The 26,673-nt window shown below is 34.6% G+C and overlaps 1 protein-coding gene across 24 annotated transcripts in view; it reads right to left on the bottom strand.

Moving 5' to 3' along the window:
* LOC136039286 (uncharacterized) overlaps positions 1 to 26,673 on the bottom strand; it is a 287,308-nt gene that overhangs the window by 256,860 nt on the left and 3,775 nt on the right. For all 24 annotated transcript variants that reach the window (XR_010620405.1, XR_010620404.1, XR_010620410.1 and 21 more), the window contains exon 2: positions 6,600 to 6,782. Coding sequence is in view for 12 of the 24 variants with exons in the window: in XM_065722888.1 (XP_065578960.1) it covers positions 6,600 to 6,782 (183 nt within the window). In the remaining 12 variants the exon portion in view is untranslated. The remainder of the gene's footprint in view (positions 1 to 6,599; positions 6,783 to 26,673) is intronic.

Below are 26,673 nucleotides of genomic sequence, written 5' to 3'. Positions count from 1 at the left end.
TTTAGTAAGTGCTGCTACCTCACAAAAGTGTTGTATTTTTCAAGAAAAATGCATTTTTCAGAATCCAGGGGAATTCTGTTATTTTTTCACTTTTTCCAACAAAAATAGCAATAAAGGTATTTTGCTATGAAAATACCAAAATAGAGGTTTGTCTAAAAATCAAAGGGTAGGGGGCAAGCGTCACCCCCCATAAATCTCTTTCCATCTCAGTTCAGCACTTAAATTTCTTTTATTAAAGCTTCAGGTTAATTTTGTCACGCGAAAGCGAATTTGGACTTATGTTACGATTCATTCAGCTACTGCATCGATGGCTTCACTTCTGCAGAATTTGCTGCCATTATTGGCAGATGTCTACGACTCTGCAATGCCTCTGTTTTTACGTTTATACGTCTTCTCCCTCAAATATACAAAAATTGATTTAATATACAACCTCTAACTGATTATAAACGCTAATATTAATTGTACAATCAAACAGTTCGTAGTAACGTACTGTATGTAAGGAACTCTAAAATTTGGAATTTCGATAACAATAGATATTTTCAAAGAATATAATTATTATGCTGAATTCAAATATATAAGTTGCGTTAAATTTAGTGTCATTCACCAAAGGATACGAGCTTAAGGAACTTTGACTGAATTTGAACAAGAAGGGAAGAAACGACCCCTAAAAGTCAAAGTATCTTAATGAAAATTTATATCATCCGATGAAGTGTATTAGAGAACCCGACTGTAGAGGTTTCATGCTCCTATTTGCAAAAATGTCAATTTTTAGCTTCCTTTTTTTTGTCAAAACAGTTCGTGTTTTTTTTTTTGTCAAACTTAAAACGAACAGAAATTACTCCGTATATGAAAGGGACTTTTCCTCCTCAACGCCCCGCTCTTTTCGCTAAAGTTTGACTATTTCTCTTAACTCTACTTTTTAAAACAGTAAAAAACTTTAGCGTAAAGAGTGGGGCGTTGAGGAGGAAAAGTCCCGTTCACATACGGAGTAATTTCTGTTCGTTTTAAGTTTTAATGTCGCTCCTTACTTTCATTTAATAAAACTTTTATTTTGTTTAATCACAAAAAAGATCACATATGCGTGTTTATTTGTTGTTTTCTGTTTCTTTGTTTTTTCTTTTCTCAGGGATAATCGTATCGACCCAATGGTTCTAGAGTATTGGCAAAGGGCTCATTCGAACGGAAATCAAAAGTTTTAGTGCCATTTTGAATTGCCCAAAAATATGGAGGGCAACTTGACCCCCACGCCCCCTTTTCCCAAAAATTATCCGATTAATATTTTGAGATTGCCATTTTGTCCAGTATATTTAAAAGTCCAAATAACTATGCTTTTGGGGATAATAAGACCCCCTCCCCCTATAGCCACAGGGAAAAGGTCTTTGATATAAAAAAAATCGCCCTTTGTTTACTTATAGCGTTTGTTATATGGAATATGCATACATTTTTCGGGTGGGGGGGGAAAATTGCCACTGTTTTCTAATGTGGGCAGAATATTCCATGGCGAGGGAAGTATCCAGAAATTAAAGCTTTGAGGGGAAATTTTACAGTGGAGGAATTTAACATAATTCCTGGACTAAATTCATTTTATATGTCTCGCTTTCTCTTTTTCGATTCAATTTTACGCTTGGAGAGGTTAAGGTAATTGTCATCAGGATTCACTTGTCGAAGGCATATTATCTTGGGGACGGAGGATTTTCCAGTGGAGTGGGAGCCAGATTTCCTGGTATTACTTAAAAAACGACCAGAAATTGAATAAGAAAACAAGTTTTTTCAACTAAAAGTAAGGGGCAACATTAAAACTTAAAACAAACAGAAATTATTACGTATATGAGGGGATTTCCCCTTCCTCAACATCTCACTCTTTACGCTAAATTTTGAATTTTGTCCCAATTCTGTAGGAACGACTGCTGAAACAAAATGGTAATTTAATTAGAACAATAAGAAGCTTCTTTAAAAGTACTAAAAACTTTAGCATGAACAGCAAGGTATTGAGGAGGGGCAACCCCCCTAAAATACGTTATAATTTTTGTTATTTGTTTTTTTGTTATTTGGCGATTTTTTTTAGATTTTCCTTCCTAAGCAACCTTATTTACAAACCTTTCTGTTTATTATCTTGATTATTTTTTTTAGAAAAAAAAGATAATATCCTGGGGGAGGCTACCGAGTTTGAGCCAGTAGTCTCCTTATCTTCGTAGTCTTCTCAAAATAATACTGTTCAACAGTATGTATTATTTTTTTGTAAAAATGTTGATATTTTATTTATATTATTTTAGTCTATGTTGAATGCAGTCCATCTGTGTATATGACTCAAATATCCAGGTATATTTTTTGTTTGCTAAATAAAAGTATTGTCCCTATTGAATTGTACAAATAATAATTATATATGCAAATACAATTATTATTTTTGCTTCACTGAAAGCATTAACGAAACCGCTAAGATGATTTACTGACAGTGAATTAAAAGTAGTATAAACCAGACGAAATCTTGATGGAATCTTCCCCGACAAGGAGACATTTTACCAAAAGACAATCGCACTCTGTTATTAATAAGATCTGATCAAGCCAAAGAAAGAATATTTCTAAAAGAAATATCGACCCGTTTCACTTTTGTCAGAGGAATAATTAGTACTATTTTTCCTATCGGGCCACGAACACCCAAGGCCAAAAAATATTCTGTTGTTTAGATATTACTCCTCTTATATTAAATATTCAAAGCCGAATTTGAGGAAGTAGTTAAGAATTTCGGTTAATCAAGAAGGACTCCTTTTGGGAAACACATCTTTTCGAAGATTAAGAATACCTCCTATTGTCCTTCATAGGGATGTTACAACGCATTGTGTCCATTCGTGTCCAGCTTTATTTTCAATAGCAGCTTTATCTAGCAGCTTCAAAAATAACTTTCCATAAACAACAGCTTTGTTTTTTAAGCACAAAATCCCCTCCCACGAAAGATATCTGTATATTTACCAAGAAAAAGAAAAATACTATATGTAAATAATGAACAAATTTTATAACATAAACACCTATACCCAGAGGCAATGGGGGGCCATGTTCTCACCAAAGGCATATTTTAGGAGCCTTTCAACTATGCTGAACAAAATCGCTATCTGAAAATTTTGATCGACCAGTTTTGGGGAAAACGAAACGCGGGAGGGGGCTAGCTGCCCTCTCATTTTTTGGTCACTTAAAAAGGGCACTATAACTTTCAAATCCATTCAAATAAGCCCACTCCCAATGTTCTAGGACCATTGGTTTGATACGTTCGCCCCCTGAGGAAAAGGAAAAACTCAAATAAACACGCATTCCTCGTCCTTGTTTTATCAAAAATACGAAAATCCCCAATTTTGTTGAAACCTGTGCAATAGGGTTCTCTAATACCTTGAATCTGATGGTGTGATTCTCATTGGGATTCTTTATTTTTTAGGGAGTATTTCCTCCTTTTCTGAAAATCAGGCAAAGTTTCTCAGGCTCATAGCCTTTCTTGGGTAATACTAAACTGAGTGAACCTTATATCAAACACCAAAAACAATAAGAACAATAGGGAATTTCTCAAGACAGTGGGAAACAAATTAGAATGAATATTTCAGCCCTATATCCAGGGGCCGTCCTCAGCAATACAGATATATAATAAAAAACAGCTTACAAGAGGATAAAATCAGTAAAACTAAAATGAACAGTTTTACAAAACAGTCCCAGCATCCTTACCTCAACGAAGTTCAACCAGGACTGATAAATAAATTGTGAAAAAACGAAGCAATTCATTGAAATGAAAGAAAATGATTTAAAAACACATTTTAATGCCAGCCTAGCTTTTTTCACTGCTGATCCCATAGGTCTATTTGTGACAGGTTCTGTGTTAATATCTATTGGTTTTTTATAATATTTCATAAGGTAATTTTTAATTAAGTTTGTGTATAGAGCATTTAGTGAATATTCTCCTAAATCTCTGTTTAAGAAAATATTATTATTAATCTTAAGTCTGGTTTCAATTACTTCTCGAACTACTTGCTTTATGCCGATCAAACGGTTCATCAAATGGCTCGTGGTAAAGAACTGTAGTAAGGAGCGACCCAGATCGATAGTAAACGAAACTCTAAAAAACGGAATTTTGATACTAAAAGATACATCAAAAGAATTCGATTTTCGTGCTGATTTTAAATATATAAGTTTAGTTCATCAAGTAATCATCAAGTTTAGTCATACCCATCAAAAGTTACGAGCGTGAGAAAATTTGCCCTATTTTGGAAAATAAGGAGAAACACCCCCGAAAAGTTATAGAATCTTAACGAAAATCAAGCCATCGCATTCAGCGTATCAGAGAACCCTATTACGAAACTTTCAAGCTCCTATCTACAAAAATGTGGACTGTCGCATTTTTTTGGCCAGAAGACAGATCACGGGTGCGTGTTTATTTTTATTTTTTTCCCCCAGGGGTCATCGTATCGACCAAGTGGTCCTAGAGTGTCACAAGAAGGCTCATTCTAACGGAAATAAAAAGTTCTAGTGCCCTTTTTAAGTGACCAAAAAATTGGAGGGCACCTAGGCCCCCTCCTACGCTCATTTTTTACCCGAAGTTAACAGATCAAAATTTTGAGATAGCCATTTTGTTCAGCATAGTCAAAAACCATAATAACTATGTCTTTGGGGATGACTTACTCCCCCACAGTCCCCGGGGGAGGGACTGCAAGTTACAAACTTTGACCTTTGTTTACATACAGTAATGGTTATTGGGAAGTGTACAGACGTTTTCAGGGAGATTTTTTGGTTAGGGGGGATTAGGGGGATTGAGGGTAGGGGGCTATATGGGAGGATCTTTCCTTGGAGGAATATGTCATGGGGGAAGCGAAATTCAATGAAAAGGGCGCAGGATTTTTTAGCATTACTATAAAAAAACAATGAAAAAATAAACACGAAAAAGTTTTTTCAATTAAAAGTAAGGAGTAGCATTAAACCTTAAAACGAAAAGAGATTATTACGCATATGAGAGGTTCTTCTCCTCCTAAATACCTCACTCTTTATGCTAAAGTATCTTTAGTAATTTCAACAATTTATTCTACGGCCTTTCTGATTCAGGGGCCATTCTTAAAGAATTGGGACAAAACTTAAGCTTTAGTGTAAAGAGTGAGGTATTAACGAGGGGACAAACCCCCTCATACACATAATAAAAATATAAGAATATAGAGGTTGGTTACGTAAATTAATTCTTAAGTTACGTATATCTTTTACTAATAAAAACGTTCGTTAAACATTAAAACTTCTAGTTGCCTTTTAAGTAACCGAAAAACTGGAGGGCAGCTAGGCCTCCTTCCCCACCACTTGTTTATAAAAATCGTCTGATCAAAACTAAGAGAAAGCCATTTAACCAAAAAACAATTAATATGCAAATTTCATTTTAATAATTTATGTGCGGAGAGCCAAAATCAAACTTGAATTAATTCAAAAACGTTCAGAAATTAAGTAAAAAAACTAGTTTTTTAACTGAAAGTAAGGAGCGACATTAAAACTTAAAACAAACAGAAATTACTTTGTGTATGAAAGGGGCTGTTCACTTCTCAACACCCTAATCTTCACGCTAAAGTTTTTTACTGTTTAATAAAGTAGAATTGAGAGAAAGAGTCAAACTTTGGCGTAAAGAGCAGGGCGTTGAGAAGGGAACAGCCCCTTTCATACACGGAGTAATTTCTGTTCCTTTTAAATTTTAATCTCGCTCCTTACTTTCAGTTAAAAAAACTAGTTTTTTTATTTAATTGCTAATGATGGCGGATTTTTCAAAAAGTATTTTGTGGCTAGGATTTTCAAAAACATGGCTGCTTAAAGCAGAATCAAAAGAAACAGAAGTAAAATTAGAAATCAGAGCTGTGGTGATATCATCCTTATGTTGTTGTAGGCGTTTCTAGAAATTCTTGTGGGTTCTCCCTACATAGAATTTGCCGCAGTTGCATGGTATTTGATAGACACCTCTTTGGCGAGTAACCGGTGTTTTATCTTTACTAGAATTTTAGGAGATTTATGATTTTCAAATTATTGGTAAATACAACATACAGATTATTTTGTTTGCATACTTCTTTAAGATTTCTAGTGATTTTCGGGATATATGGGAGGTAAATTATGATTATTATATTATGATGCACTGATGCATCTATTGGTGTCAGAACTCATTTTTTAGAGTTTCAGTTACTATTGAGCCGGGTCGCTGCTTACTTACAGTTCATTACCACGAACTGTTTGATAAGATTTTCTTATGTGTGTCAAATTACAAAATAGATCGTTAAAAACTCTGAAATTACACATCGTTTTTTAATAGTTACTGCAACTTATTCTCAGAAGAAAGTTCCAAGGGAATATTTCAAGTTCAAAGTCCAAGTAAAATTTTTATTTTTAACATTCACAAAAAAATGAAAAAAAAAACAACACTTTTTCGGTAGAAAAATAGCTAAAATACCTAATAAACAAAATAGTTAGGTAAATACAACAAGAAATAATAATAAGAAATCCAGTCTTTATTACTCATCAATACTCACTCTACCCATGCCACAATAGTTAGCCAATTTACAGCTTCAGAGTTAACACAATATATAAACCCTTGAAAAGTGCATTACCTTCATAAAGAACAGGCTGATTGTCTCGAAAGTATGTCAGAGCTGGAAAGCTTTTGATTCCATATTGCTTTGCCAGTCTTTTATCATTAATTTTGACAAAATCCACTCCAAAATGGTCTGTATCATCATCGATTTTTTCTAACTCCGTTAGCACTTTTTCGCACTGTCTACAGTTTCTGCTGTCTGTAAAATAAACAAATAAAATAATAAAAAAACAAATAATATAAAATAATATAAATAATATAATATGAAATACTAATAAAAATAAAATAATATATAATATAAAATAATATTATAATAAAAATAAAATAATATAATATAATATAAAACAATATAATAATATAATATAATAAAATAATATAATAATAATAATAATAATATAATATGAAATAATAATAAATAATAAATAATATAAAAACAAATATAATAAACAAATAAATAAAGCCAAATTAATTAATGTGACTTTCAACAAAATGGAGTTTTTCGTACCAGGTTTGGTGCTCCATAAGATTAAAAATTAGATATTAGATAAATTTTTATTGTTTATTTTTTTTTTGCTGAAGACGGCCCTTAGATATAGGGCCGAAATATTCAAATAGGTTTTGTTGGTTCACTGTCTTGGGAAAAAAAGTCCTTATTATTCTCTCTTCTATAGTTGTAAAATAAATTTTATTGAGTGAGTTTATGTTTATTAATGTTTATTAATAAATATGAATAAATTTACTATAAATTAGATATTTAGGTCCAAGAATTGAATTTATTCCCAAATCTACTGTTTTTTGGGCCTCAGCGAGTTGGTGGATTGTGAAAAACTTTTCAACAGCTTTTTTACGAAATTTGATAGATCAATTTTTGTCGAAATTGTCCAACTCATGCGATAAAACGCGCTCAAGATCCCAAGGAATAACTAATTGTTATAATCAAATTTGCAAATTAGTATTCTTTTCTTTATGTGTAACAATAATAAAGTTTTACAGCTAGATATAGATTAGAACCCATCAAAATGAAGTCGGGCCATAACCTAATCAAACCAACACATTAATGATACACTGAATAAAAGGGATTTCTTTTCACAAACATGTAAGGGGAGAGAGAAAAATGCATTCTTCAAAGGCTAGTGGTGATTTTGCTATTTTTCAACATTTTTTAAATAAAATGCACAAACAATTATTTTTCAACGAAAACACCAAATAGGGTATTTTTAAAACCTCGAGAGGAGGGGGGGTCAAAACAATTGAGGGGAAAATGTCTGTCCCCTCCCCAAAGGGGACAGAAAGGGGTCTGTTAAAGAGAACGGAGCTGATTAACACATTCTAAAGAATGTATTGGGCTATTATAAATTAACTTAGGTGACAATTTTTAATTCTACATCTTTTTGTCCACTTTTGATATTACTTTCAACAAAACCCTCAAAAAAATTATATGCCTCGTCTTTCATTTTGTTTCCTAGCTCCGTTAATATTTTCTCAAGTTTTCAAAAGATTCTCTATCTGGAAAAAAAGATGACAAGAGAGATAATAAGACTATGAAGAGCTAGTAACTTATTAAAATGTAAATCTTTCTAGAAACTTTTAAAATAATGATCTTAAGTTTATTTTTACTAGTTTCATGAAGCACGTGTCTCTCAGAACTAATTTTTGAAAAACTTTGAAATAGTTATAACTCTAGTTCTCTTGGTTCTATTTACAAAGAATTCAATAAAAATAAATGAAATGTGTATTAAAGAGGGTTGATTGGAGGGAGAATTTAGGGTCTATTGAGACATAGGCTCCCCCTACACCTTGTTGCCACCATCTTTTAGAATTTGTTTAATACCTTTTTTATTATTTTCGTTTAAAAGTCGAAAAAAGGCAAACTTGCCCCATATTTATTAAATAATTTTTCTTGTATGTCTATTTAAAATAGAACTGAATAGAACTAAAATAGAACCCTCTGTATTTGTGAATTGGCACCGTGTATAGTGTTCAATAGTGTATCTTTAAAAATTCAACGATAAATGTATTTGCTATCTTATTTTGCAGATAAATTTTCAAAAATATGCTTCAATGGATTCACAAATGCATGTTTTTATTTATTTAACAACGTCTCTCTAAATTAGTTTGCACGAGAAAGGCTTTCTCCGAATTGCCTATTTTACTACCTCGTGTGGGCAAGATTTCCCACAGGAGAAAAAGATCTACACCTTTTAAAATATCGTTTCTCTCTATTTCATTCCAAGTATGTAAAGTTTGATAGCAGTGGGGAAGTGCTTGAGTGTTTTATATTCTTTTATAAATCATTCCACCAAACCGCTCACGGTTATAAAAAGTAAATAAAGCGATCCTCGTCTTCAGTAAGCAAGACTCTAAAAATATCGGAATTCAGAAAAAAAACATACAAGCTAAAATAAAAAAATTTTTAATGTAAATCCAATCACAGCCGTCTCTACGGGAAGGGGGATGCGGAATTGAATCCCCTTCCTAATTTTTTTTGTGTCGTAAAAACAAAACAAAAACACATGCAAAGAATTTGTATGCGTTTTTTGAAGTTTTTGTGTAAAAGGTATAAATTTTCCGAAAAAGAAGTTTTTTAAAGAAAAATAAATACCATATTAAACTTACGTTCAGGAGAAACAGAAACCTACAATAACTCAAACTCGAAACGGTCATTGAAGAATAAATGAAACCCAAAACGAATAGAAATTAAATAAACAAACATAGGAAAAAAACAATACAACAGGTACTAATATAAATGAATAAATTAATCTTAAAACGAGAAAAGCTAAACTTGAATATGCAAATAAAGCTTTAAACGAACAAGAATATTTTGCCATTAAAGGATAAATGAAACCCGAAATTGACACTAAATAAATAAACAATCAAACATTAAATAAACAAACAGAAAATTGCCAATGACGCAGTAGGAGTCAGACTTTCACTGTGTGTGAAGGAGGAAATACCCAAAATCTTGTTTATATTGATTCTGTTCGTTTTATGCTTGTTTTTTAGAAAGGGGTGGGGAGTGGGCCATACAAGAAGGACCAGAGTCAGCTCCCTGAAGTTTTTGAATAAGATATCATAAATATGTTTTTTGGTCGGCCGTGTGGGAGGGGGTCAGGCTTTATAGAAAAGATTGATTGAATGCATTTGGGAAAAAGAGGGTGTTTTTGTGAAAGAGGGGAGGGGTTAAATGCCCTCTGATCACTTTTTAAATCTTAAAAAGATAACTAGCACTTTCAATTTCCAGTCAAATAAGGTACCTTTGAAGTTTATATAACAACCCCTCAGCTAAAAACCTTATATACCCCCGGGGCATAAATTAAACCACTTTCCTCCGGGCTCTGGAGGGTTATGTTGACCCCGGAATTTTTGTTATTTTATCTTTAAGCTATTTTGAACAAAATGGCTATCTCAAAAATCTGATTGGATGCAGTATGGAAAAAAGGGCCATAGGGGAGTGGGCTAGGTGCCCTCCCATCACTTGGGACTCTTAAAAAGGGCACTAGAAATTCTGATTTACAATTGAATGATCCCACTTCTAAGTTTGTAAGGCCATACCTTGCATAAAAACCTTACGTGCCTCGAGGCACAATTTACAACACTTGTCCTGGGGTTTGGGGGGGGGGGGGCCTGTGTTATTCTAATCATTTTCAAGTAATTTGAGTCCCCTAAAAAGTTTGTTTGACCACCTGAAAAAATATTATATACCCGCTATGCATAAGTGACAGCCCTGCCCCAGGCTCTAAAGGGGGGGGGTATTTTGACCCTGGAGTTTTTGTTATCTGAGCATTGGACTATTTAAAAAACTGGCTATCTCAAAATTTTCATCACATACATATGGATAAAATTGGGTGTAGGGGGGGGTAGATGCCCTCCGATCACTTTCAAATCATAAAAAGATAATTAGAACTTTTAATTCCCAATCAAATGAGCTACCTCTGAAGTTTATACGACCACCCCTTGCATAAAAACCCTATATGATCCAGATCCTTGCTCTGGGGGGTTGTGTCGACACTGGAGTTTTGTTGTCTGATGTTATCTGAACTATTAAAAAATATATAAAAAATCTCAAAATTTTTTATCAGGAGGGTTTGGGAAAAAAGGCGTGGGAGCGGCTAGTTGCCCTACCCTCTCTTGTGACTTGTAAAAGGTGAGCTAGAACTTTCAATTTACACTCAAATAAGCCATATCTGAAGTTTATACGAGCATCCCTTCCATAAGAACTATATATGCCCCCAGGGCATAGCTTACAACGCCTTCCCCCTAGGCTCTGGGGGGCTGTGTTCATCCTGGAATTTATATTATGTAATTTTCAGCTACTTTTAACAAAAAGACTATCTCGAAATTATTATCGGATGCATTTGGGGACAAAAAAAGCGTGGGGGCTAATTGCCCTTCGATCATTTTTGACTCTTCAAAATGTGAACTAGAGCTTCCAACATCCAATCTAGTGAGCCACCCCCGAAGTTTATGTTACCCCCCCCCCTCCATATGAAGTGCATCTGCTAAAAAACAACAAACAAATAAATTAATAACAGAACATTGGAGCCCTATGGCCTTTACTATAGGCAATTCTATAGCGTTGCCTCTGAAAACCTTGGAGAGGAGGTAATAGCTGCACTCTAATCACTTTTTACTGTTAATAAGAGAAATAGATATTCCGATTTACAATCCAATGAGGTTTCTCCAAAGTTTGTACGACTATCCCTTCCATAGAAGCCTGATATACCCCTGGGGCAAAATTTACAGCACTTGCCCCCGGCTCTTCCGGGGGGGACTGTGTCATCCCTGAAGTTTTGTTATATGATCTTTGGTTTATTTTGGACAAAATGGCTATGTTGGATCACTTTTGACTCTTAAAAAGGGAATTATAAATTTCAATTTCTAATCATTTGAGTCCCCTCTAAAGTTCAAACGATCACCTATGCCCCGGGGCATAAGCTAAAACTCTTCATTAGGCTTCATTAGGGATATAGTAACCCAAAAGATTTCGTTATCTGATTGTTGGACTGTTTGAAACAAACTGGCTATCTCAAAACTTTCATCGGATTTATGTTGGGATTTGCATCGGATCATTTGGATTTTGGAATGCAGGGTGTGTGACTGTGTGTGGAGGGGGTGAGGGTAGATACCCTCCGATTACTTTTGACTCATAAAAAAGTAACTAGAACTTTCGACTTCCGGTCAAATGACCACCCCTTACGCCTAAACCTTCTATGCCTCCGGGGCACAACTTAAAACCCTTTCTTCCGGGGTCTTGGGGGAGGGGGAAATTTAGACCCTGGAGTTTTTTTTATCTGATAGTTGGACTATTTTTAACGAAATGTCTGTCTCAAATTTTTTTATCTGATGCATCTGGTAAGAAAAGGAAAGGGAGGGGGGGCTAGTTGCCCTACGATCTCTTTTGACTTTTAAAAGGTAAACTAGAGCTTTGAATTTCCAATCAAATGAGCTCTCTCTCAAGTTTAAACGAGCATCCCTTCAATAAAAACCATATTTGCCCCTAGGGCATAGCTTACAACGCCTGACCTATAACTTCCAGAGGGATTTAGTTCCACACCCGCCTAAATATTCCTTGAAAGCTTCACCTTAATACCCTTAGCTTGCAGGGGCACCCAGAGGCTTAAATATAGGGGAGCGCTTACCTGGTCAAATCGGCACATCCGATGCTGTATAATAGAAATCTTAAGAAATATATATAAAATATACGGCAGCGTCATTCAGCCAGGAGGGAGGGGATGGCCCCCTTGCTCCTCCTGTGAGCGTATATGTTTGCTTGTTTAGTAGCAATTGTTGTAGTAGCAGTAGTAGCATTAGAAGTAGTATGCACATAGCGCCTTTGTATTTTTTTTTCAACCTATCCTTTAAGACGCGATGAAATTTTCAACTTGATACAATCAACCAGTCTTGATGCATTACTGATATGTCCTCTTGACAGTATATGTGGACATAGTGTGTTTCAATATACAGTTTCAATATTGCCCCAAATTTTCCCATTAATATTCTTAGGTTTATTTGCAGTAGTTGTAGAACCAGTGGTTATATTAGTAGCAGTAGTTGGAGTAGGAGTTGAGTTAATAGTAGTAGTCTAAGCTTTAGTTGCAGTAGTAGTACAATCAGTAATAATAATAGTTGCAGATGTAGTAGTTGTAGGGGCAGAAGTAATAGTATTATGATGCAAATGATGTCTTTTGGTTAGTTCAACATTCGCCACAACAAGCCTTGTAAGTTATTTTCATACACAAAACTGTTCCTAACATATAAAGATACATATATCAGATATTGCTAATATGCCTTTTTGACAGCCTGCATAAGGATGGGGGGCTGTCATCCGTACAACAGAAATATTCTATGAATTTTTTTTCTTCATACCCTTAGGTATAGCTGTAATACTGGTCACAGAAGTAGTATTACTTCTCAACTTAATGCAATCAACTGTTGCTATGATATTGTCGACATCCCCTTTTGACAACCTGTATGCTCACATGCTTCTTGAAATTTTCATCTTAATACTCTTAACATTACAAGTAGTTGCGATAGAAGTAGTAGTTGGAGCAACAGTAATAGTAGTAGAATTAGTAAATATTGCAGTGGTAGTAGCAGTAGTAGAAGTGTGTATACATTGCCCTTAGGTCAAATGATTTTCCCCTTTAAGCATTTTCTGGCAGTTCCAACTTAATACCAAGTAACTTAATTTAAGATACGCTATTTTGACAATCGAACTGCACATAGTGTCTTTTATTAGATCAAATTTGCCACAATATTTACTCAAGTTTTACCTTCATAGACTTAGACTTAATAGCACTATTATCATTGCAGTATCGATGGTAGTTGAAGTAGTCGCAGTGTTAGTGTTGTAATAGTAGTAGTAGTAGCAGTAGTAGCATCAATATTAATAGCGGTAGTAGCATGTGCATACTGCCTTTCGATCAGTTAAACATCAGTTAAACCCTTGAAGTTTCACCTTGACACGTTAAGCCCTACAAAAATTATTTTGCGCCTTTGACAGCCTTTTGTTGCCCTTTTCACCTTAATACACTAAGCCATAGAAGTTGTTGGAATTGAAGTAGTAACAGTAGCAGCAGTAGTGTTAGTAAAAGAAGCAGTGATAGTAGTGTTAGTAGTAACATGCACATATTGCCCTTTTGTCACTTGGTCTTCTCCTTTAAGTATTCTCTGACAGTTCCAACTTATACAGATCCGTTTTTGAGATATGCCCTTTTGACAATCTACATACACATAATTTGTTTTGATTTATTTTAAGTTCCCCCTGAACACTCAGTCAAAAACACCAAAAACAAGAAGAACAATAGGGAATTTTTTAAGACAGTGGGAAACAAATTAGAATGAATATTTCGGCCCTATGTCCGAGGGCCGTCCTCAGCAAAACAAATAAGAAAAAACAACTTACGAGAGGATAAAATCTATAAAACTAAAATAAACGATTTTTCAAAACAGTCCCAGCATCCTTACCTCAGCGAAGTTCAACCAGGACTGAAAAATAAATTGTTATGAAACGATTCAATGAAATGAAAGAAAATGATTTGAAAACAGGTATTTAATGCCAGCCTAGCTTTTTTCGCTGCTGATCTTATAGGTCTACTTGTGACAGGTTCTGTGTTAATGTCTATTGGTTTCTTAAAATATTTTGTAAGGTAATTTTTAATTAAATTTGTATATAAAGCATTCAGTGAATATTCTCCTAAATCCCTATTTTTGGAAATATTATTATTAATCTTGTCTGATCTCAATTGCTTTTCGAACTACTTGTCTTATGCCTAGATCATTGCTAATAATGGTGGATTCTTCAAAAAGTATTTTGTGGCTAGGATTTTCGAAAACGTGGCTACTTAAAGCAGAATCAAAAGAAACAGAACTAATATTAGAATTCAGAGCTTTGGTGATATCATCCTTATGTTGTTGTAGGCGTTTCTCGAAATTCTGGTAGGTTCTCCCTACATAGAATTTGCCACAGTCGCATGGTATTTGATAGACACCTCTTTGGCGAGTAACTGGAGTCTTATCTTTACCAGAATTTAGGAGATTTATGATTTTCAAATTATTGGTAAATACAACATACAGATTATTTTGTGTGCATACTTTTTTAAGATTTCTAGTGATTTTCGGATATATGGGAGATATATTATGTTTTGGGGCTTATCGGGATTTTCACATGGTAAATTATCGTTGATTTTATGGGAGTGTCTTTTCACTCTACGGTTGAATTGTATTATTAATAAATAAAAGAGGATACCCATTTCCAAAAATTATGTAACTGATAAAGTCTAGTTGAGCTGTGATGTAGGAATCAGAACTAATATTCAGGACACGATCTACGAGAGATATTACGACACCTCTTTTAACTTGTGGGGGGTGGTTTTATTCAAAATGCTAATATATATTGTCTTGTGTTGGTTTTCTGTAAATAGTAAAATTGATTTTATCTAAGTTACGAATAATTAGAACATCTAGGAATGAGATTTTATTTGCAATTTCAATTTCTAAGATAAACTGTAAATTCCTATCACATGTGTTAAGGTGATCTAAAAAACCCCTAAGTTCACTTTCCCCATAGTTCCAAAGTGAAATTACGTCATCCATGTAACGTCCCCAAAGATATGATTAAAAAAATATGAATTTAATGCCCAATTTTCAATATGCTCTACATAAATATTCGCCAGTAACCCGGAAAGAGGCGCACCCATGGGTAAGCCATTTATTTGTTGGTAGAAAGAATTACGGAATTGGAATTACATTGAATACTTGTTACAAAGTTTAAACAAGGTCATTAAAACGTCGCAATCTAATCCTGTTGCTGAAACTTCTATTGAATCATAATTTTTATTTATTTTATTTTATAACAGTTTCTCAGATTCTGCTACATTAATATTTGTATACATAGACACAACGTCAAAGCTAGTGATAATTGTGTTTTCTGAAATATTTACGTTTTTGAGTTTTTCAACTAAATCGACCGAATTACATATATAAGATTTTTGAGAAAAAAGCAAAGGTTTGAAAGCTGTACATAACCATTTTCCAATGTTGGAGGCGGGGGCTTTCGTACAAGCTACAATTGGCCTTAAAGGAATGTCTTGCTTATGTAATTTTGGTAGACCATAAAATTTTGGACAAAAGCTGCCTCGTGGGAAAAATTTATTATATTGCCATTTTGTATTATATTACGATTTTGTTTTAGATCTTTTAATTCTTCTATAATTTTGTTAGCAAACTGATCAGTATGGTCGTGGGTTATAGTTTTATATGTAGTTTTGTCATTTAGATGTGCATAAATTTTTGTGTCGTAATCTTTCGTATCCAAGACAACCAAAGAATTGCTTTTATCTGCTTTAGTTATAATAATGGACGGATCTTTGCGGAGATTGGATAGAATTCTTAGGTCACGCAAATCATCTGGTTATGGCACTTGGTATTAACCAAGTGACATATAGCAATCGCAAATTCTGTCGGTCTGTCGGTCTGTCTGTCGGTCCCGGTTTTGCTACTTTAGGCACTTCCAGGTAAGCTAGGATGATGATATTTGGCAAGCGTATCAGGGACCGGACCAGATTAAATTAGAAATAGTCGTTTTCCCGATTTGACCATCTGGGAGGGAGTGGGGGGCCCGTTAATTCGGAAAAAATAGAAAAAATAAAGTATTTTTAACTTATGAGCGGGTGATGGGATCTTAATAAAATTTGATGTTCGGAATGCTATTGTGTCTCAGAGCTCTTATTTTAAATCCCGACCCGATCTGATGAAATTGAGAGGGAGCTGGAGGGGAAAACCAAAAATCTTGGAAAACACTTAGAGTGGAGGGATCGGGATGAAACTTGATGGGAAAAATAAGCACAAGTCCCAGATACACGATTGACATAAACGGAACGGATCCGCTCTATTGGGGGGGGGGGGGGGTTAATTCTGAAAAATAAGAAAAAAAATACGTATTTTTAACTTACGAAGGAGTGATCGGATCTTCATGAAACTTCATATTTAGAAGGACCTCGTAACTCAGATCTCTTATTTTGAATCTCAACCGGATCAAGCGTAATTGGGGGGGGGGAAGTTGGGGGGGACCAGAAATCTTAGAAAATACTTAAAGCGGTGAGATAAGGATGAAACTGGATGGGAAGAACAAAAACCTGTCTAAGATACGTGACTGACATAACCGGACCGGATCTGCTCTCTTTGGTGGAATTGGGGGGGGGGGTAATTTTGAAAATTGTGGTATTTGTAACTTACGAAAGGGTGACCAGATCTTAATGAAATTTGATATTTAGAAGGATCTTGTGCTTTAAAGTTCTAATTTTTAATTCCGACCAGATCCTGTGACATTGGGGGGGGGAGTTGGAGGGGGAAACCGGAATTCTTGGAAACATGAAAATTGGGGTATTTTTATCTTACGAATAGATGATCGGATCTTAATGAAATTTGATTTTTAGAAGGAATTCATGTCTCAGAGCTCTTATTTTAAATCCCGACCAGATCTTTTGACATTGGGGGGAGTTGGAGGGGGAAATCTTGGAAAAACACTTGGAGTGGAGGAATCGGGATGAAGCTTGGTGGATAGAATATACAAATGTCCTTGATACGTGATTGACAGAATCGTACTGGATTCGCTCTCTTTGGAGGAGTTGGAGGGAGGGGTTCAGTGATTTGGCGAGTTTGTTGCTTCTGGGCTTGCTAGGACGATGAAAATTGGTAGGCGTGTCAGGGAGCTGCACAATTTGACTTGATAAAGTCGTTTTCCTAGATTCTACCATCTGGGGGGCTAAAGGGAGAGGAAAAATTAGAAAAAATTAGGTATTTATAACTTACGAGTGGGAGATCGGATCTTTATGAATTTTGATATTTAGAAGGACATCGTGACTCAGAGCTCTTATTTTAAATCCTGACCGGCATTAAGCCTCTTATTTTCCTTTTTAAATCAATCCATTGATTCATAGAATTTTGTTAGAGATCATACCATATGATCTCTTGGCTCTTAGCTCTTCTCGCCTCGTCCCAAGTGCCATATGAGCTCTTAGCTCTTGTTTTATATTGGCGGGAGGATTAGCCTTTTTTTTTATTATTGTAAAGTGTATCAATAAGACAAGCCCTAACTTCGTCTGGGTTGGAAATAGATGAATAAAATTTGTGCAAAGACGACTCTTGAGAGGAAATCAAATCCGCCACAGGAAAATGTTTTGAAAGAAAAGAGAATTTTTGACCTTTTTCGAGAGTTTGAATTTCCAATGGTTCAAGCGTTCTAGAGGACAAGTTAACCACAGCCGATCCAGGAGTCAATCTTGGAGCATAAATAGGGTTATTTATCGATGATTCCTTTCATAGGTTTTCCAATTTTTTAATAAGTCGTTCCCTTGATAAGCGGAAATCATGACTAAATAAATTTCTTTCCAATCCAGCAACTTGGTTAAAATCAGCAGAATACAAATTTTCGAATAAAAACTTTTCTTGAAATTTCCTTTCTGAGGAAATAACGTATCTTTTTTGTTTTTATCTTTAATAATGTGTATTAATGTTTTTAATTGTAATTTATGAGCAAATCGCTCTTCTTTTCGGGTATTTAAGCGTGATCTGAATCTTTAAGACTTGGGAATAAGATTTTCAAATTTGCAAGATTCCAAGAACTTTTGCTGGTTAATAATATTAGCATGTTTTTTGCCTAAACTAATGAAGTAAAATATATCATTGGTCAACTGCTCCCCATAAGCGAGACGTATTTACAAGTCTTCGTCGTTACTTACTCAGTCAAATTCTCACCTTCATACGCGTAGCCTTAATTGTATTATTATCATAATATAAGTGATAGTAGTAGGAACAGTAGCAGCTGTAATAGTGTATTATTAGCAGTAGTAGTAACAATTGTAGCAGCAGTGTTAATAGCAGCAGTAGCAGGAACATTTTGCCTTTTGGTAAGCTGAACAAGCCACTCGTGATATCCCAGAAGGTTTCTCTTAATGTGGTAAGCAGCTCCAAAAATATTGCTGATACGCCCGTATCAGCAATCTGAATGCATATAGTATGTTTTGCTATAGTTCAACTCTCCTTTCAACATTTCCTCAAATATTTATTTCATTAACTTCAGCCTTAATAGTACATGCTACAGAAGTAGCAGTTTTAGTAACATCAGTGGTAGTGGTAGTGGTACTTGTGGTAGCAGTAGAAGCAGCGGTAGTTTTAGACGTAGTATCGTCCAAATATTTACTTTTTGGTCAAATGATCATCTCCCTTATCATTTGCTCAAAGTTTCAAATTATTGAACTCAGTCATTTCTGAGTTATGCCCTTTTGACAACCCATATAGAAATAATTTGTTCTTATTTAATTCAACACACCCCTCAAGGTTCCCTGAAAGACGAATTGCCTAACATACAGCCCTTGTCCTGAGAGATGTCAGGGGAGAGGGGTTGACATCTCAAAACCCATAGCTACTGAACCTTTAAACAATTCTGAAAAAAATATATCTGAAAATTTTGTTCTGGCGTTTATTTTGGGAACTGATCAAAATCAAATAGTTCGCGATAACGAACTGTATGTAAGGAGCGCCCACGCACAATAGTAGCCAAAATTCCAAAAACCAAAATTTTGATACAAATAGATAAATAAAAAGAATCCGATTTTTATGCTGATTTCAAATATACAAGTCTAATTAAGTTTAGTCTCACCTATTAAAGGTTACGAGCAGGGGCTTCGTCTACTATGGGGCAGGACGTTCGCCCCCAGATCTCAGGTTGCCCCCCAGATGAGCTTAAGTCTCTGCAAAAAATCTTGTCAAAACTAAGATAAGCCTGCATAATTTAAGTATCCAGAGTAACAGGTCGGCTTTCCTTAATATATCTTTGTCTTAATAGTAATATATGGGTCACTTTTCAGTTCTCACTGTCATTTTTACTTGATTTGAGAAAACTGGCTTCAAATTTGCTCCCCCCATGATTTTGACGAATTTACACCACTTTTTTACGAGCCTGAAAAATGTAGCTTATTTTTGAAAAAAAGAGGAAACACCCCCTAAAACTCATATAATCTTAACGAAATTGTCACCATCAGATTGAGAATATCAGAGAACCGTACTGTAGAGGTTTCACGCTCCTATTTGCAAAAATGTGGATTTTGTATGTTTTGCCAGAAGAAAGATCATGGATTTGTGTGTGTGTTTTTTGTGTGTTTGTTTTCATTAACATGGGTGATCATATCGACCCAGTGGTCCTAGAATATGGTAAGAGCGCTCATTCGAACGGAAATTGAAAGTTCTAGTGCCGTTTTTAAATGACCTAATATTGAAGGGCAAATAAGCCCCCTTCTTGCCCCTTTTCCCCAAAATCGTCCGATAAAAATTTTGAGATAGCCATTTCGCTCATCATAGTTGAAAAGCTCAAGAACTGTGCCTTTGAATACAACATAACCAAAGCACCAGGGGAATGGTCTTTAACCATTGTTTAAAGACGTTTGTCCATTGTTTACACATAGTATTTGTTATTTGAAGCATGCATACATTTTGGGGAGGGATTTTTCTGCTGGGGTTTTTTTCACGAGGGAATTTTCCATGGGGAGGGAAGTTTCAAAGGGGTTGTCACGTGAAATTATACACTGTAAATACGTTCTGAGACCATACTGGCTATGCATGACGTATGAAAACAAAGAAAGGAAATAATAAATGAAAAGAGAAAAATCAAATAGGTGAAAACCGAGGATTTTATTAGCCAGTAGCAAAATATGAAAACCAAGTAAATATTTCTACAAGGACCTCCGCCAAGTCGTCCTCAGTGCTCAAAAAAATAAGAAAGAGAAAAAAGAAAAAAGAAAGAAGAAAAAAAAGAAACAAAGAAGAAACAACAACAAAACCTAACCTTCTTAAGTGAACTGTATGAGAGGAAAAAAGAAACTGAATCAAACAACAAAAACCAACTTGAAATCAATGAAAGAGAAGTTGCTCAACACGTCCCTCTTTGTTTCTTCTTTGTTTCTTTTTTTTTTCTTTTTCCTCTTTCTTATTTTTTTGAGCACTGAGGATGACTTGGCGGTGGTCCTTGTCGAAATATTTGCTTGTTTTTAATATTTTGCTACTGGCTGATAAAATCCTCGTTTTTCACCTATTTGATTTTTCTCTTTTCATTTATTATTTCCTTTCTTTGTTCTCACAAATTATACACTGAGGGAATTTACAGGGTTTCCTATTCAGGATTCTTTTTATATGTATTGCTTTCTGTTTTTCGTCTCAATTTTACGCGTGAAGTTTAATTGTCGCGGGTAAAATTTCACCGGAATTAAATTTTCTAGAGGATATTTCCGTGGGGAGAGTATTTTTTCACGGATTTGGGGTCAAATTTCCTGGGATTATTTAAAAGACGACCAGAAATTAGGTAAGAAAACAAGTGTTTTAAACTGAAAGTAAGGAGTAAGATTAAAACTTAAAACGAACAAGAATTACTAAGCATACCATGGGGGTTGCCTCCTCCTCAACACGTCCCTCTTTACGCTAAAGTTTGAATTTTTTTTTCTTTAAGAACGACTCATGAAACACAAGGGTCGTTTAGAATGAACAATAAGAAGCTTTTTAAAAAGTATTAAAAAAAAACTTTAGCGTAAAGAGCGATGTTGAGGAAGAGACAACCCCTTTATATACATAATAATTTCTATTCCTTTTAAGTTTTAAGTCGTTCTTTACTTTCAGTTGAAAAAACTTATTTTTGGAAGTTCTAGCAATTTTTTATTCGTTATTGTTGTTGGCATAAGAGAAAAAATGCTTTAAATATTTCACCAAAAAAGGGACTACTCAAAAAAAAACAACTAGTGCTTAATTTTTGTTTTAATAAGCTTTTTCCCAAAATTCTGTATACGATCACATCACTCCCAATGAAAATATAGTAAAAGAAACAAATAAACACACACCTTTACCCATCCCTCTAAAAAAAAACATTGCATTTAGAGAGTAGCTTAAAATTATCCTATACTCTTTTGAGCTTTTTTGGCCTTTTTAAATATTGAATAAAAAGCTTCCTCATCAACGTCCCGCTCGTTACGCTACAGTTTGACTCTTTCTCTCAACTCTACTTTTTAAAAAACTTTAGCGTAAAGAGCGGGGCGTTGATGAGGAAGCATCCCCTTTCATATACGAAGTAATTTCTGTTCGTTTTAAGTTTTAATGTCGCTCCTTAGGTTCAGTTAAAAAAAACTTTTTTTTATTCAATTTCTGAACGTTTTTGAATCAATGCATGTTTTGATTTTGGCTCTCCGCAGAGGAATAATTAAAACGAAATTTGCATATTTATTTTTTTTGGCTAAATGGCTTTCTCATAATTTTGATCGAATGATTTTGAGAAAAAAAGAGCGGGGGAGGAAGCGTAGTTGCCCTCCGATTTTCGGTTAATTAAAAAGGCAACTAGAACTTTTAATTTTTTACGAATCTTTTTATTAGTAAAAGATATACGTAACTTATAAATTAGCTTACGTAAAGAACTTTTGTGTTCTCATGTTTTTATTACACATATGAGGGGGTTCGCCCCTTCGTCAGTACCTCGCTCTTTACACTAAAGCTTAAATTTTGTCCCAATTCATTAAGAATGACCCCTGAATCACAAAAGCCGTAGAATAAATAGTTGAAATTACTAAAAATACTTTAGCGTAAAGAGCGAGGTATTAGGAGGAGGTGAGCCCCTCATATGGGTAATAATTTCTGTTTGTTTTCAGTTTTAATGCTGCTCCTTACTTCCAGCTGGAAAAAAACTTCTTCATATTTATTTTTTCATTGTTTTTTTTAAGTAATGCTAGCAAATCTTGCGCTCCCTTCAGGGAAATATTCTTCCCCCATGACAAATTCCTCGATGGAAAGTTCCCCCAGCATATCCCCATCTTCTCAACCCCTGCCCCCAACCAAAAAATCCTCCTGAAAACCCCTGTGCACTTCCCAATAACCATTACTATATAACGAAAAGAGAAATCACCAATGCAACAGCAGAAACACATTAAAAAAAAAAAAAAAAAAAGGAGACAGAAGGAGAAAAGGAAGACTTTTTTCCTAAATTAGTGATTATTATAGACCAGCACTTGAATGAGGCCTTAACCCTACTCATCCATACAATCACATAGGTCAAACAGCATAGCCATACACAATCAACCATAAAGAATAATCCATGGGCAGGCAGTCATGTCGTCAATAAGTATATATGTAAGCACTGGTCAAAGTTTGTAACTTGTAGCCCCTCCCAAGGGGACTGTGGAGAGTAAGTAGTCCCCAAAGACATAGTTATAAGGTTTTTTGACTACGTTGAATAAAATGGCTATCTCAGAATTTTGATCCGTTGACTTTGGGAAAATAATTAGCGTGGGAGGGGGCCTAGGTGCCCTCAAATTTTTTTGATCACTTAAAAAGGGCACTAGAACTTTTCATTTCCGTTAGAATGAGCCCTCTTGCAACATTCTAGGACAACTGGTTCGATATGATCACCCCTGGAAAAAAAAAAACAAAAAAAAACAAACAAACACGCATCCGTGATCTGCCTTCTGGCAAAAAATACAAAATTCCACATTTTTGTAGATAGGAGCTTGAAACTTCTACAGTAGGGTTCTGTGATGCGCTGAATCTGATGGTGTGATTTTCGTTAAGATTCTATGACTTTTAGGGGGGTGTTTTCCCCTATTTTCTAAAATAACGCACATTTTCTCAGGCTCATAACTTTCGATGGGTAAGATTAAACTTGATGAAACTTATATATTTATAATCAGCATGAAAATGCAATTCTTTTGATGTAGCTATTGGTACCAAAATTCCATTTTTTAGAGTTTTGATTACTATTGAGCCGGGTCGCTCCTTACTACAGTTCGTTACCACGAACTGTTTGATTTTGAAAAATTTTTCCAGGGCTCATCCTTTGAATTTCAAATTTAAAGTTAATGAATTTCACACAATTTGGAATTAAGATAAATTTTGATTCTTTTTATGCATATATTATAGTCAATATTTCTTTATTCAAGTTTATACGAAAAAAAATTAAGGCTTTTTCAGAGTTTCAGTGACTATTAGCACAAGTGGCTCTTTTATGGCCTGCTATCACAAACTGTTTTATCATGTGTAAATTTTGTTCGGCTTAGCTGCTAAGGTCCCGACAGTAATCATTTATGAGTAGAATTGCTTAATTCTACTTTAACGACTAGAATTAAGGCAGTTGATATTCCTGTGGGATAAGAATGGGGTTCCTGAAGCTCAAGCAATACATTTTAATCCCTTATTTCCAAACTTTTTATTACAGCTTCACCCTGTCAATAAAGAGGGGGCTCCACCAAATATAATTCATCCATAAGGAGAATATTTTTGTACTAATTATGGATATAGATAACTTCGAAGACCACACTGCCTTTCCATGACGAAAGTAAAACAGTTCAAAATAGGGATGATACCTCTTTATTGACAATGAATAGATATAAAATTATTTAACTGGATATTTCGAACACATATACAGTGTTCATCATCAGAACACTAGGCATCATCCCTATTTTGAACTGTTTTACTTTTAATTATGGATATATACTAATTATGGACGATACATAAACATAGGATATGTTTATACTCATTGGAAGGATAAGTTTGTACAAGGAAATAACAGCTCCCCTGTTACAATTATAATTTAAAAAAATTGAAAAAAGGGAAAAAAGGTAGAATTTAGCTGAAACACCATATGAGTGGGATATAGCCCCAGAATTGTTTGGAATATTCCTGTTTGGCTGTATAGCCAGTTCCTTCAAAGTGAAGAAGCGTTACTTGTATATGAGGGGGGCACTGTATTCTTTAGCTCTTCCCTCCTTTCGAGAAAGTTTGAAATTTATTCGTGCTTCAAAAAATATATGCTCAAACAGATGAGCAATGTGAGATAGTTTAAGTTTTTATTGCAATACTTCAAGAACCAAATGACTAATTTAGTGGTATTTGAATCAAACTTGTATGTTACCTACTTTTGTATTTGCTCTAGAGAACAATGTTTTTAACAACAATTGCAGTCGCGAACTGATTTTTTTTTTAGCATTCTAAAATACTTTCAGGAAAGAGCTTGTCAAACCTTAAAATAAATACTATGGGCTAAGGGGGGTCGGTAGCCACAATCGTATTTGAATAATTTACGTTGTATTAAGTTGTCATAATTTTCGTTAAATACATCTAGAGCATGAAGTATTCGCAAAATACACATCAAAAGTATTGGCTTTTGTGGTCATTATAAATACGTGAAAGTCATTAAGTTTTAAGCTACCCCATCAGGAAATATCAGTCGGGGAATCCGAACAAAAAGTTGATTATTTTAATTGCTGTCAAAAATCCCTTTTTTAGAGTTACAATTACTGTTGGTTCTAGTCATATCTTTATTACAGTTCCTTACCACGGACTGTTTGGAAAGAATCTAGCATATGAACCAATAGCTAGGCCGGACTTTTCTAATATAAGATCGATCTATATTACACGGGTGCAACCACTTATATTGTCTAATTTATATTACGGAGCTTGTTTGCGCCTTAGATTTGTTAAGGAGGAGATATAAAGTTTAGTCACTTATGCGTAGTTTTTCGAGGACTTTTCAAAACTTTGTAAGACATAAAAAGGTAACAAAAGCTAGGATAATTAGACGATAATAAGTTTTTACATTTTAAAGAAGTGAGTAATCAATTTTTCGTGTTTTGTTTTGAAAGAAAATAAGAATACTGATAAATTTTGGCAGACAGCTATATTTTCTATAATATTTAAGACCCCTTCCCCTACGCAATAGCCATTATGGGTCTTTCCACCCTGTTAGCCCTCTACCCCCCTTTGCATGTACAAATATAACAAATGTAGATTGTAAAGATGGCACAATAATGAATGTTGACACTTTACGAATTAAATAAAAAAAACAAGTTTATGGAAATGAAAGTAAGGAGCGACATTAAAACTTAAAACGAACAGAAATTACTCCGTATATGAAAGGGGCTTTTCCTCCTCGACACCCCGCTCCTTACGCTAAAGTTTTTTATTATTTTAAAAAGTAGAGTTGCGAGAAAGAATCAAACTTTAGCGCAAGGAGTGGGGTGTCGAGGAGGAAAAGCCCCTATCATATACGGAGTAATTTCTGTTCGTTTTAAGTTTTAATGTCGCTCCTTACTTTCATTTAAAAAAACTTGTTTTTTTTATTTAATTTCTGAAAGTTTTTTAATTAATGCATGACTGATATTGGCTCTCCGTACATAAATTATTAAAATGAAATTTGCATATTAATTCCTTTTTTGGCTAAATGGCTTTCTCTTAGTTTTGATCAGACGATTTTGAGAAATAAGGGGTGGGGAAGGAGGTCTTGTTCCCTCCAATTTTTCGGTTACTTAAAAAGGCAACTAGATCTTTTATTTTTAACGAACGTTTTTATTAGTAAAAAAAAATACGTAACTTAAGAATTAACTTACGTAACAAACTTTTATATTCTTATATTTTTGATTATATATATGAGGGGGTTGGTCCCCTCGTTAATACCTCGCTCTTCACACTAAATCTTGTTTTATCCCAATTCTTTAAGAATGACCCCTGCATCAGAAAGGCCGTAGAATAAATAGTTGAAATTATTTTAAAAAAATTTAGCATAAAGAGTGAAGTGTTTATCTCCTCCTAAATACCTCGCTCTTTATGCTAAAGTATTTTTAGAACCCCTCATGTGCGTAATAATCTCTGTTCCTTTTTAAGTTTTAGTGCTTCTCCTTACTTTCAATTGAAAAAACTTTTTCATGTTTATATTTTCATTGTTTTTTTTTATAGTAATGCTAGAATGTCCTGCGCCCTTTTCATTGAATTTCTCTTCCCCCATGAAATATTCCTCCAAGGAAAGATCCTCCCATATAGCCCCCTCCCCTGAACCCCACACCCAAACCAAAAAAATCCCCCTGATAACGTCGGTACACTTCCCAGTAACCATTACTGTATGTAAACATTGGTCAAAGTTTGTAACTTGCAGCCCCTCCCCCAGGGACTGTGGGGGGTAAGTCATCCCCAAAGACATAGTTATTGTGGTTTTCGACTATGCGGAACAAAATGGATATCTCAAAATTTTGATCCGTTGACTTTGGGAAAAAAATGAGCGTGGGAGGGGG

Source organism: Artemia franciscana, chromosome 19 (genome assembly GCF_032884065.1).
Source record: "Artemia franciscana chromosome 19, ASM3288406v1, whole genome shotgun sequence".
Taxonomy (NCBI): domain Eukaryota; kingdom Metazoa; phylum Arthropoda; class Branchiopoda; order Anostraca; family Artemiidae; genus Artemia; species Artemia franciscana.
The sequence above is the reverse complement of the archived record's forward strand: the minus strand, read 5'-3'. Positions and strand labels throughout refer to the sequence as shown.